This window comes from Oncorhynchus mykiss, chromosome 2 (genome assembly GCF_013265735.2).
Source record: "Oncorhynchus mykiss isolate Arlee chromosome 2, USDA_OmykA_1.1, whole genome shotgun sequence".
In the NCBI taxonomy this organism is placed as follows: domain Eukaryota; kingdom Metazoa; phylum Chordata; class Actinopteri; order Salmoniformes; family Salmonidae; genus Oncorhynchus; species Oncorhynchus mykiss.
Genome location: NC_048566.1, coordinates 14753455 through 14766088, shown reverse-complemented (window position 1 = coordinate 14766088; position 12634 = coordinate 14753455). Strand labels below are relative to the sequence as shown.

The window sequence follows — 12634 nt, the reverse complement described above, 5'->3', positions numbered from 1 at the left end:
TCTCCCTTACTGCCCCCTAACTCCCTCCCTCTCCCTTACTGCCCCCTAACTCCCTCCCTCTCCGTTACTGCCCCCTAACTCCCTCCCTCTCTGTTACTGCCCCCTAACTCGCTCCCTTACTGCCCCCTAACTCCCTCCTCTCCATTACAGTCCCCTCTCTCCCTCTCCGTTACTGCCCCCTAACTCCCTCCCTCTCCGTTACTGCCCCCTAACTCCCTCCCTCTCCCTTACTGCCCCCTAACTCCCTCCCTCTCCGTTACTGCCCCCTAACTCCCTCCCTCACTGCCCCCTAACTCCCTCCCTCTCCCTTACTGCCCCCTAACTCCCTCCCTCTCCCTTACTGCCCCCTAACTCCCTCCCTCTCCCTTACTGCCCCCTAACTCCCTCCCTCTCCCTTACTGCCCCCTAACTCCCTCCCTCTCCCTTACTGCCCCCTAACTCCCTCCCTCTCCCTTACTGCCCCTTAACTCCCTCCTCTCCATTACAGTCCCCTCCCTCCCTCTCCCTTACTGCCCCCTAACTCCCTCCTCTCCATTACAGTCCCCTCCCTCCCTCTCCATTACTGCTCCCTAACTCCCTCCCTCTCCCTTACTGCCCCCTAACTCCCTCCCTCTCTGTTACTGCCCCCTAACTCCCTCCCTCACTGCCCCCCAACTCCCTCCCTCACTGCCCCCTAACTCCCTCCCTCACTGCCCCCTAACTCCCTCCCTCACTGCCCCCTAACTCCCTCCCTCTCCCTTACTGCCCCCTAACTCCCTCCCTCTCCCTTACTGCCCCCTAACTCCCTCCCTCTCCATTACAGTCCCCTCCCTCCCTCTCCCTTACTGCCCCCTAACTCCCTCCCTCTCTCTTACTGCCCCCTAACTCCCTCCCTCTCCCTCACTGCCCCCTAACTCCCTCCCTCTCCCTTACTGCCCCCTAACTCCCTCCCTCTCTGCCCCCTAACTCCCTCCCTCACTGACCCCTAACTCCCTCCCTCACTGCCCCCTAACTCCCTCCCTCTCCCTTACTGCCCCCTAACTCCCTCCCTCTCCCTCACTGCCCCCTAACTCCCTCCCTCTCCCTCACTGTCCCCTAACTCCCTCCCTCTCCCTTACTGTCCCCTAATTCCCTCCTCTCCGTTACAATCCCCTCCCTCCCTCTCCCTTACTGCCCCCTAACTCCCTCCTCTCCATTACAATCCCCTCTCTCCCTCTCCGTTACTGCCCCCTAACTCCCTCCTCTCCATTACAGTCCCCTCCCTCCCTTTCCCTTACTGCCCCCTAACTCCCCCCTCTCCATTACAGTCCCCTCTCTTCCTCTCCGTCACTGCCCCCTAACTCCCTCCCTCTCCCTTACTGCCCCCTAATTCCCTCCTCTCCGTTACAGTCCCCTCCCTCCCTCTTCCTTACTGCCCCCTAACTCCCTCCCTCTCCCTCACTGCCCCCTAACTCCCTCCCTCTCCCTCACTGTCCCCTAACTCCCTCCCTCTCCCTTACTGTCCCCTAACTCCCTCCCTCTCCCTTACTGTCCCCTAATTCCCTCCTCTCCGTTACAATCCCCTCCCTCCCTCTCCCTTACTGCCCCCTAACTCCCTCCTCTCCATTACAGTCCCCTCTCTCCCTCTCCGTTACTGCCCCCTAACTCCCTCCTTCTCCCTTACTGCCCCCTAACTCCCTCCCTCTCCCTTACTGCCCCCTAATTCCCTCCTCTCCGTTACAGTCCCCTCCCTCCCTCTCCGTCACTGCCCCCTAACTCCCTCCCTCTCCCTTACTGCCCCCTAATTCCCTCCTCTCCGTTACAGTCCCCTCCCTCCCTCTCCCTTACTGCCCCCTAACTCCCTCCCTCTCCCTTACTGCCCCCTAACTCCCTCCCTCTCCCTTACTGCCCCCTAACTCCCTCCCTCTCCCTTAATGCCCCCTAACTCCCTCCCTCTCCATTACAGTCTCCTCCCTCCCTCTCCGTTACTGCCCCCTAACTCCCCCTCTCCCTTACTGCCCCTAACTCCCTCCCTCTCCGTTACTGCCCCCTAATTCCCTCCTCTCCGTTACAGTCCCCTCCCTCCCTCTCCGTTACTGCCCTCTAACTCCCTCCCTCACTGCCCCCTAACTCCCTCCTCTCCATTACTGCCTCCTAACTCCCTCCTCTCCCTTACTGCCTCCTAACTCCCTCCTCTCCCTTACTGCCCCTAACTCCCTCCTCTCCATTACAGTCCACTCCCTCTACCTTAATGCCCCCTAACTCCCTCCTCTCCATTACAGTCCCCTCCCTCCCTCCCTCTCCGTTACTGCCCCCTAACTCCCTCCATCTCCCTCCCTCTCCCTTACTGCCCCTAACTCCCTCCTCTCCATTACCTTCCCCTCCCTCCCTCTCCCTTACTGCCCCCTAACTCCTTCCTCTCCGTTACAGTCCCCTTCCTCCATCTCCCTCCCTTACTGCCCCCCAACTCCCTCCTCTCTGTTACAGTCCCCTCTCTCCCTTACTGCCCCCTAACTCCCTCCTCTCCGTTACAGTACCCTCCCTCCCTCTCAGTTACAGTCCCCTCCATCCCTGCCCCCTAACTCCCTCCCTCTCCCTTACTGCCTAACTCTCTCCTCTCCGTTACAGTCCCCTCTCTCCTCTCCCTTACTGCCCCCTAACTCCCTCCCTCACTGCCCCCTAACTCCCTCCCTCTCCCTTACTGCCCCCTAACTCTCTCCTCTCCGTTACAGTCCCCTCCCTCCTCTCCGTTACAGTCCCCTCCCTCCTCTCCGTTACAGTCCCCTCCCTCCTCTCCGTTACAGTCCCCTCCGTTACAGTCCCCTCCCTCCTCTCCGTTACAGTCCCCTCCTTCCTCTCCGTTACAGTCCCCTCCCTCCTCTCCGTTACAGTCCCCTCCCTCCTCTCCGTTACAGTCCCCTCCCTCCTCTCCGTTACAGTCCCCTCCCTCCTCTCCGTTACAGTCCCCTCCCTCCTCTCCGTTACAGTCCCCTCCCTCCTCTCCGTTACAGTCCCCTCCCTCCTCTCCGTTACAGTCCCCTCCTTCCTCTCCGTTACAGTCCCCTCCCTCCTCTCCGTTACAGTCCCCTCCCTCCTCTCCGTTACAGTCCCCTCCGTTACAGTCCCCTCCCTCCTCTCCGTTACAGTCCCCTCCTTCCTCTCCGTTACAGTCCCCTCCCTCCTCTCCGTTACAGTCCCCTCCCTCCTCTCCGTTACAGTCCCCTCCCTCCTCTCCGTTACAGTCCCCTCCCTCCTCTCCGTTACAGTCCCCTCCCTCCTCTCCGTTACAGTCCCCTCCCTCCTCTCCGTTACAGTCCCCTCCCTCCTCTCCGTTACAGTCCTCTCCCTCCTCTCCGTTACAGTCCCCTCCTTCCTCTCCGTTACAGTCCCCTCCTTCCTCTCCGTTACAGTCCCCTCCCTCCTCTCCGTTACAGTCCCCTCCCTCCTCTCCGTTACAGTCCCCTCCCTCCTCTCCGTTACAGTCCCCTCCCTCCTCTCCGTTACAGTCCCCTCCGTTACAGTCCCCTCCCTCCTCTCCGTTACAGTCCCCTCCCTCCTCTCCGTTACAGTCCCCTCCCTCCTCTCCGTTACAGTCCCCTCCTTCCTCTCCGTTACAGTCCCCTCCTTCCTCTCCGTTACAGTCCCCTCCTTCCTCTCCGTTACAGTCCCCTCCCTCCTCTCCGTTACAGTCCCCTCCTTCCTCTCCGTTACAGTCCCCTCCCTCCTCTCCGTTACAGTCCCCTCCCTCCTCTCCGTTACAGTCCCCTCCCTCCTCTCCGTTACAGTCCCCTCCTTCCTCTCCGTTACAGTCCCCTCCCTCCTCTCCGTTACAGTCCCCTCCCTCCTCTCCGTTACAGTCCCCTCCCTCCTCTCCGTTACAGTCCCCTCCCTCCTCTCCGTTACAGTCCCCTCCGTTACAGTCCCCTCCTTCCTCTCCGTTACAGTCCCCTCCCTCCTCTCCGTTACAGTCCCCTCCCTCCTCTCGGTTTGGTCTTCAGTGAGGGCTTTTTCCGGCCGTGCTAACAAAACATTTTCTCCAGGCATGCCGGAGTCGGTAGCTGAAGTCTACGCCCCTTCATCTGTGATTGTTCAACAGTAGGGATTCTTCAATTAAATGTTTGATGTCATTCAAGGAGACTGCACCAAACATCTAGGATGTAAAATTGTGCAACTAAGATCTGCTTGGTATTTCAAACAAAGGTCTTTTAAGGGATTATGCGAGCACACTCATTCTGAACCGAAGCATGCTGACATCTTTACTCCTCTCCTCAGTCCTCACATCTCTCCCCCACTCTCATGTTCACTTCGGTTCCCATTTCTTCACCCTCCCTCCCTTTAAATCCCAGATGTATGTATGGTTGTTGGTGGATGTGGAGCTTCTAGGCTCCAGCCAGTGTAACAGGGGGAGATGAGTGCTTCAGTCAGACACTAGCAGGCTGTGTCTGAACATCTCAACTTGCCTGTCTCTGTCCCCCTCCCTCCCTCCCTCTCTCTCTCAAATCCCCAGGCAGGTACAAACACCGACACACAGCAGTGTTTACCCTGTGGTTGAGAGGCTGAGTATTGGTCCCTGAATGACACCAGTCACCCCAGAGAGACCACAGCACTAAAACATCTTTATGCTCTCTCCTTCAAAACAATCTCCTCTCGGTCTCGTCTCTCGCTCTCCCTCCCTAAATCTCTCTCTCTACACCTCTTTCTGCCCTCCTCTCTCACCATGTTTAAGCCCTCCCTTCCTCCCACTCTCCCTCCTATTGCTCTTTTGTTCCCAGGGGATAGAGTGATAATCGGAGTCGTCTGTTTTCCTCCTGGCCCACCATACGCCCTGTTGCCTGGGTTCTCTCCCACGGCACTCTCCTCTCTTCTCCCCATGGACACACAGCCCCCTTCTCTCCTATCCTCTCTCGTCTCCCACCTCTCCCCTATGGCCCATTCTACCCCCCCTCCCCCAGCAGTACACCTGCCTGCAGCCCCCACTCCAGTAACCTGTGGTGTGCTGTGACCTGCTCTCTAAGGAGCCCCAGCATGAATCCAACCAGACAGACAGACGCTAGGCTAGCTGTCGCTCACTACACTGTCTGTCAGTGCCCTCACTGCCCTGTGTGCTAACAGCATGGTTAGCGTAGCCGCAGCAGGCTATCTGTGTTACGTAGCCCTGTCCCTGTCATTCATCCGGTCTCATTAGACACCAGGAAGGCATTGTCTGCTGACATTGTCAGCTCTCAATCACACACACAGAACATTCTGTATTCAGACCCCTTCTCTTTATCAACATTTTGTTATAACCTTATTCTTAAACGGATTCATTTTTTAAAAATTGTCCTCATCTACACACAATACCCCATAATAAGACAATGAAAACAGTTTTTTTGTTGTTGCTAATTTCATAAGTATTCAGACCCTTTGCTATGAGACTCGAAATAGAGCTCAGGTGCATCCTGTTTCCATTGATCATCCTTGAGATGTTTCTACAACTTGATTGGAGTCCACCTGTGGCAAATTCAATTGATTGGACATGATTTGGAAAGGCACACACCTGTCTATTTAAGGTCCCAGAGTTGACAGTGCAAGTCAGAGCAAAAACCAAGCCATGAGGTTGAAGAAGCCCCGAGACAGGATTGTGTCGAGGCACAGATCTGGGGATGGGTACCAAAACATGTCTGCGGCATTGAAGATCCCAGTGACCTCCATCATTCTTAAATGGAAGAAGTTTGGAACCACCAAGACTCTTCCTAGAGCTGGCTGCCCGGCCAACCAGCCAAACTGAGCCATCGGGGGAGAAGGGCCTTGGTCAGGAAGGTAACCAAGAACCTGATGGTCACTCTGACAGAGCTCCAGAGTTCCTCTGTGGAGATGGGAGAACCTTCCAGAAGGACAACCATCTCTACAGCACTCCACAAATCAGGCCAAACGAAGCCACTCCGCAGGAAAAGGCACATGACAGCCCGCCTGGAGTTTGCCACAAGCATTTCGCTACACTCGCAATAACATGTGTATGTTAATAACATGTGTATGTGACCAACAACATTGGATTTGATTTGAAAAGGCACCTAAAGGACTCTCAGACCATGACAAACAAGATTCTCTGGTCTGCTGAAACAAGATTGAACTCTTTGGCCTGAATGCCAAGCTGAATGCCTGGCACCATCCCTAAGGTGAAGCATGGTGGCAACAGCACCATGCTGTGGGGATGTTTTTCAGCTGCAGGGACTGGGAGACTAGTCAGGATTGAGGGAACGATAAACGGAGCAAAGTACAGAGAGATCCTTGATGAAAACCACACAGCCAAGACAACACAGGAGTGGCATTGGGACAAGTCTCTGAATGTCCTTGAATGGCCCAGCCAGAGCCCGGACTTGTACCCGATCGAACATCTCTGGAGAGACCTAAAAATAACTGTGCAGCAACGCTCCCCATCTAACCTGACAGGGCTTGAGAGGATCTGCAGAGAAGAATGGAAGAAACTCCCCAAATAAAGGTGTGTCTAGTTTGTAGTGTCATACCCAAGAAGACTTGAGGTTGTAATCGCTGCCAAAGGTGCTTCAACAAAGTACTGAGTAAAAGGTCTGAATAATTAAGGAAATGTGATATTTCATTTTTTATTTGCAAAAATGTCTACAAAACAGTTTTTGCTTTGTCATTATGGGGTATTGTGTGTAGTTTGATGAGGAAAACAATTTTAGAATTAGGCTCTAACGTAACAAAATGTGGAAATACTTCCGAATGCACTGTACATAGCATACTCACATGGACCAGCAGAGAGAACTCTGTCACCAAACCGCTAAGCTCCTTCAGGTCCTGACAAAACAAACTCATATTAACACAGCAACAATAACACAAACAAAAACCTACTACATGACATATTAAAGACATGAATAAATATTATGATCTCTTAATCTATTATTAAGACAATTTGTGAATACAGTACAAGGGGCCCAAATATTCCCACCTCCTCCAGAGTGTCCCAGGACTCAGCAGCACTCTCATTGAGGGGGATCACTGGGAGGAGGAGCTGCGTTTGATTAACAGGAGGGGGCTCCCTGCCCACATCATCACCATGGGAACCACCTAATGGACAAGGTCAGTGAGAACCAGAGTGACCAACTTTAGATCTGGACATGTTACTGCTTCTGAAATTCTCAAATTCATAATGAGCATTTAGATGATTTATTAGTTGGTTTATTGGTCAATAAAGGAAGAGCTAACATGGCTGCCATAGAATGGAATAAACTGATGTAGTTGAATAGAGGGGAAGGGGGCGGTGCTACCTGAGGATGAGTGGTCTGGGGGGCGTGGTGCCTGTGGCAGAGGGGCGGGGTTAGAATGCAGGAGTAGGAAGTCTTGCGTGGCAGCAGATGCTCGGTCTCTGATTGGCTGAACCAGCCTCTCCAGGGCGGGGCTGTCCTCCGGGCGGACACGTCCACACAGCTTCTCCATCTCTCTAACATTAGACCTCAACTGCTACAGAGAGGGAGAGAGAGGTTCAACAAGTAGTTCAACTTCCCAACAGATAGATTTAAAAAAGAGGCACGAGAGAGAGAGAAGTACACCCTCATACAGACAGACAGGTTCCAGTGTCTCTGCTGGGAGGAGGAGTGAGAAGGGGGAAGTAGGAGGTTGTCAGATCGCCTCCCCTGGTTGTACCCATCAGCCCCAGGGCAGACCAGGGCAGGGGTCAGGAGGTCATGACCAATAGATGCTCCCACGCTAATTAGACATGATGAATAAACATACACGCACAGCTGCAGACTGGATTAGCATTGAGCTGCTATGGCCACCGGGAGACACACCTGTCAGAACGCTAAAGACCTGTTAGCATATGCTTCACAGATAACACACACACAGAGACACACACACAAAGAACATCAACAATAGGAACATTAACAGGTGAATGAGCTCTCTGCGCTGCTGGAGAAGGTTGGTTAAAACCTCTTAAATGTAATCTACGTAATCCCCTAAAGTAATTATTTACCATGAGAGGGCCATAAACAATAACTAGTAATGCTGCAATCTCTACGGTTCAAATTTCCCCTTTCTGGTAAACCAGTTAGACTGGTGAGGTGTAGTCACTTTTCAAGACACAAGATCAAGTACACAGCACAAACATGATACAAACATGATACAAATATGTTATATGATGGATATCCTATAACTAAACTGTATAAAGAAGGCTTGAAATAACTTATTTGTTCTAAATATAGTATAATCAAATTTATAAAGCGACTAACTATAAGATTTCTGTATAATACATATTTGTATATTTATTGTTAGAGAAAATGTGCATATTTTCTAAAGGTCTCTTGGTCAAAACGTCTGTACCCATCACTGTGAATATTTCCTGAACTCGTTAGGCCTTTCATCTCATATAGTGTCCGTCTATCACAAACAGAAGGTGGGTTTTGTTTAAAATCTATTCATTATTTTAGACTACTGGCTATAAATCGATCTGAATGTGGCACAGTGATGAAACCACTCTCCCTCGCTGCATTACGGTGTAAGGATTCCAGGCATATGCTGCTTCATTCAGGCAGAAGAAACATGCTACTGTGTCTGTAAAAATCAGGGCTACTGCTCAATGCAAGCCAACTCGATCGATTTATAAGCCTGTTGTCCGGACCTCTGGCAGTCTCTATGGGGGTACCACAGGGTTCAAGTCTCTATGGGGGTACCACAGGGTTCAAGTCTCTATGGGGGTACCACAGGTTTCAACTCTTTTCTCTGTATATATAAATTACGTCTCTCTTGCTGCGGGCGATTCCCTGATCCACCTCTACGCAGATGACATCATTCTGTATTCTTCTGGCCCTTCCTTGGACACTGTGCTAACTAACCTCCAAACGAGCTTCAATGCCATACGACACTCCTTCCGTGGCCTCCAACTGCTCTTAAACGCTAGTAAAACCAAATGCATGCTCTTCAACCGTTTGCTGCACGCACCCGCCTGCCCGACTAGCATCACTACTCTGGACAGTTCTGACCTAGAATATGTGGACAACTATAAATACCTAGGTGTCTGGCTAGACTGTAAACTCTCCTTCCAGACTCATATTAAACATCTCCAATCCAAAATCAAATCTAGAATCGACTTTCTATTTCGCAACAAAGCCTCCTTCACTCACGCCACCAAACATACCCTAGTAAAACTGACTATCCTACCGATCCTTGACTTCGGCGATGTCATCTACAAAATAGCTTCCAATACTCTACTCAGCAAACTGGATGCAGTCTATCACAGTGCCATCCGTTTTGTTACCAAATCACCTTATACCAACCACCATTGCGACCTGTACGCTCTAGTGGGCTGGCCCTCGCTACATATTCGTCGCCAGACCCACTGGCTCCAGGTCATCTACAAGTCCATGCTAGGTAAAGCACCGCCTTATCTCAGTTCACTGGTCACAATAACAACACCCACCCATAGCACACGTTCCAGCAGGTATATCTCACTGATCATCCCTAAAGCCAACACCTCTTTGGCCGCCTTTCCTTCCAGTTCTCTGCTGCCAGTGACTGGAGAGAATTGCAAAAATCGCTGAAGTTGGAGACTTTTATTTCCCTCGCCAACTTTAAACATCAGCTATCTGAGCAGCTAACCGATCGCTGCAGCTGTACATAGTCCATCTGTAAATAGCCCACCCAATCTACCTACCTCATCCCCATATAGTTTTTATTTTATTTACTTTTCTGCACACCAGTATCTACTTGCACATCATCATCTGCTCATTTATCACTCCAGTGTTAATTTGCTAAATTGTAATTATTCGCTCCTATGGCCTATGGCCTTACCTCCTCATGCCTTACCTCCTCATGCCTTTCTGTATATAGACTTTCTTTTTTCTACTGTCATTGACTTGTTTATTGTGTTATTGGCTTGTTTATTGTTTACTCCATGTGTAACTCTGTGTTGTTGTCTGTGTCACACTGCTTTGCTTTATCTTGGCCAGGACACAGTTGTAAATGAGAACTTGTTCTCAACTAGCCTACCTGGTTAAATAAAGGTGAAATAAAAAATTACAATTAAAATAAAAAAAACTATTTTTTTTTGGCAAAAGGCGTTTACAGAACTAAGGGCTACTGATTGAAAGGTGTGTAGGAGTGTGTAACTGGTCCATATTTGTGTGTTTTCAGGCTGTTGTTGTCTCTGGGGGGAAGGGGATATGGGGGGAGGGGGGGGGACCCCTGAGACCGTTGTATGTTAGGTAGTCACTCAGTCAGCGGTGTGTGTGTGACTGTCAGCCAGTCAGTCAGTGGGGGACAGACAGGCATGTGAAGCAGCAGGACTCCATCTCTGCAGACAAACACACAGTAAACACCAGGGAGTAAGTGAAACCAGGCACACGTTGCTAAATAGGCCCTGCCACACACACACACACACACACACACACACACACACACACACACACACACACACACACACACACACACACACACACACACACACACACACGGCGTTACGAAACCGATTCACTAGCCTGCTAATATTGTTGCACTCACTAAGTCTAGAGGGTCTTAGGCCTAGTTAACTAGTCTGTAACCTGAGGAATCAGCGTATGCGCCTAGGTGTGAATGTATGTACCCAGGGGACAGCTACCTTACCGTAGGTCCAGGGCCAGCTCCGTCTTCACCTTTTGGTCGGCCGGTCCAAGTGGATTATTATTTGTTCAGATGGTGACTAAACATAAATATGTTCAAATCAAACCAGTAGGCTCTCCGAGCTGGTACTCTGACTGACGATCACCCTAATTGACAGCACCGAATGTGCTTATCAACCACCTGGACAAGGTTGCTGCTGCCCCCTGGGGGAATGGAGTGTGGAAGTGATCTGTAGTGTGCTGTCCAAACTACCTAACCTATTCCCTCAAAGTGATGAGCAGCAGAGAGGGGTCTATAATAATATTCACAGTTAGGAGAAAGGGATGAATAGATGAGTGATGGATGAAAATAGAGGCATGCAGACAGAAATACACAAAGCAGAGGAGCCCACTTCCTGCTAGAGACTTCACTTCCTGCCTAGAGAGTGAGGGGGGGGGGGGGGGGGTGATGCTGTCTTTCTCTGCTTCCCTCTGCCTTTCTTGCTCTCTCTCTATTTCTCTTAGGCTCTATCTGTGCTGCATGTCCTTGTGTATCATCACCCATCTTCAGCTTCCTTACACACACCCAGCCCAGTGGACAGAAACACACACACGCCACACAGGAAAGCACTCTGCCCCTCCCAAGGGGTTTGAGGGGAATTGTATGTTTTGAGTGTGAGTGTGTGTGTGTGTGTGTGTGTGTGTGTGTGTGTGTGTGTGTGTGTGAGGGAAGGAGGTGGGGGTGAATCCTTCACTTCCAGAGACATGGTGGTGTCATTGTGAAAACACACACACACAGAGACCCTTTTATAACACACACTCAATTTTACATACACACTCCTGATCTCCTGCAGGCACACAGCACACAGTCACAACATACTGTATATGCTCAGCACAAGGCCAGTGTGCGTGTGTCTATGTTTTACCTGCACAGTGCGGCTGGCATTGATGTGCTCCTGGTGAAGGCGATCCCATTGTCCACTATGCTGGAACTGTAAGACAATAACAAGCTCAGTTGCTGCTTCTCTGTGTGTGGTTCTTCTGTAACTTCCAATGGAAGGAGATGTGAGTTTGCCTGTGTATATATGTGTGTGAGTATATGTGTGTGTTACCTTCAGTATATTGCTGTGGTGTCTCTGTAGTCTTTCTAGGTCTGTCGGCAGGGCTACTTTAGTGAACTTGTGGATCGGCCCTTCAAGACGCCTCAGCGTCAGATTGCCCCCTTCCTCTGACATCCTCCCTGACATCTGACCCCGGGTGGGTTCTCACACCTGCAACCATACACACGTGCTCCTCTCACTCAGCTACCTGGAAGACAGGAGGGAGGAGGTATACATCAAACATCAGTGTGCCACACACAACCACGTGACCTGTTTTTCACACACACACCCTTGTAACCCAATGCCAAACACATCACAACATACCATTTCTGGCTAGTAGGGAGGTTTGCTGACTCCCTCGTGCCCAAGGTTTGAATAACAGGTTCTCAGTCTGTCTCGAGCTGTTAGCTAGCTAAAGAAGTTAAACGACAACATCCGGGAACAAATGATAACAGAAAACTTTGCTTGTTCCAGAGAGAAGAAATGTCTGTAATTATGACACATTAAAACACATTTTGACCGAGGTAAGGCATCATCCTCTAGCTAGCTGGCAGTTATAACGTTATATTGTGCTCTTAAAGTAACAATTTAACGTTACAACTGCCAGAATCAGATGTCTGTCAGGTGACAGTAACAGTATGTTAGCAAGCTAGCCAGCACAGCTGACTATCCTTACTTTAAATCTATCATATTTCATTTTCAAACCGTGAACATATTACTTACTTAAAGTACAAATCCATGAGTGTAAAACTTGAGAGATGCATTCTTCTAGGCTATTTCGTAACTGTTTGTCTCAAGTTAGCTACATGTCCAACTTTCTCTTCTGTTTGTAAACAACTCTCTTCCTTGCGTGCAGACGAATTACTTCCGATCTAAAACCTTAGCCCACAGAGAGAAAGGTCCGCCACTTGAGGCTGAATCTACAGCAGTCACATACAGTAACCTTTCTGATTAATTGAACGTTATTGAATGAAGTTCAATAGTGAATATTATAGCAAGAGGTGA

At 50.5% G+C, this 12634-nt stretch overlaps 1 protein-coding gene across 4 annotated transcripts in view; it reads right to left on the bottom strand.

The window, feature by feature from the left end:
* stx17 (syntaxin 17) overlaps window positions 1–12634 on the bottom strand; it is a 21014-nt gene extending 8380 nt beyond the window's left edge. For 2 of the 4 annotated variants that reach the window (XR_005039421.1, XM_036962079.1), the window contains exons 1-7: window positions 12353–12634; window positions 11954–12041; window positions 11642–11837; window positions 11456–11521; window positions 7227–7419; window positions 6908–7026; window positions 6706–6756 (exon numbers count right to left, since the gene is read on the bottom strand). Coding sequence is in view for 2 of the 4 variants with exons in the window: in XM_036962079.1 (XP_036817974.1) it covers window positions 6706–6756; window positions 6908–7026; window positions 7227–7419; window positions 11456–11521; window positions 11642–11776 (564 nt within the window). In the remaining 2 variants the exon portion in view is untranslated. The remainder of the gene's footprint in view (window positions 1–6705; window positions 6757–6907; window positions 7027–7226; window positions 7420–11455; window positions 11522–11641; window positions 11838–11953; window positions 12042–12352) is intronic. The other 2 variants (XR_005039420.1, XM_036962078.1) reach the window with 2 other exon arrangements.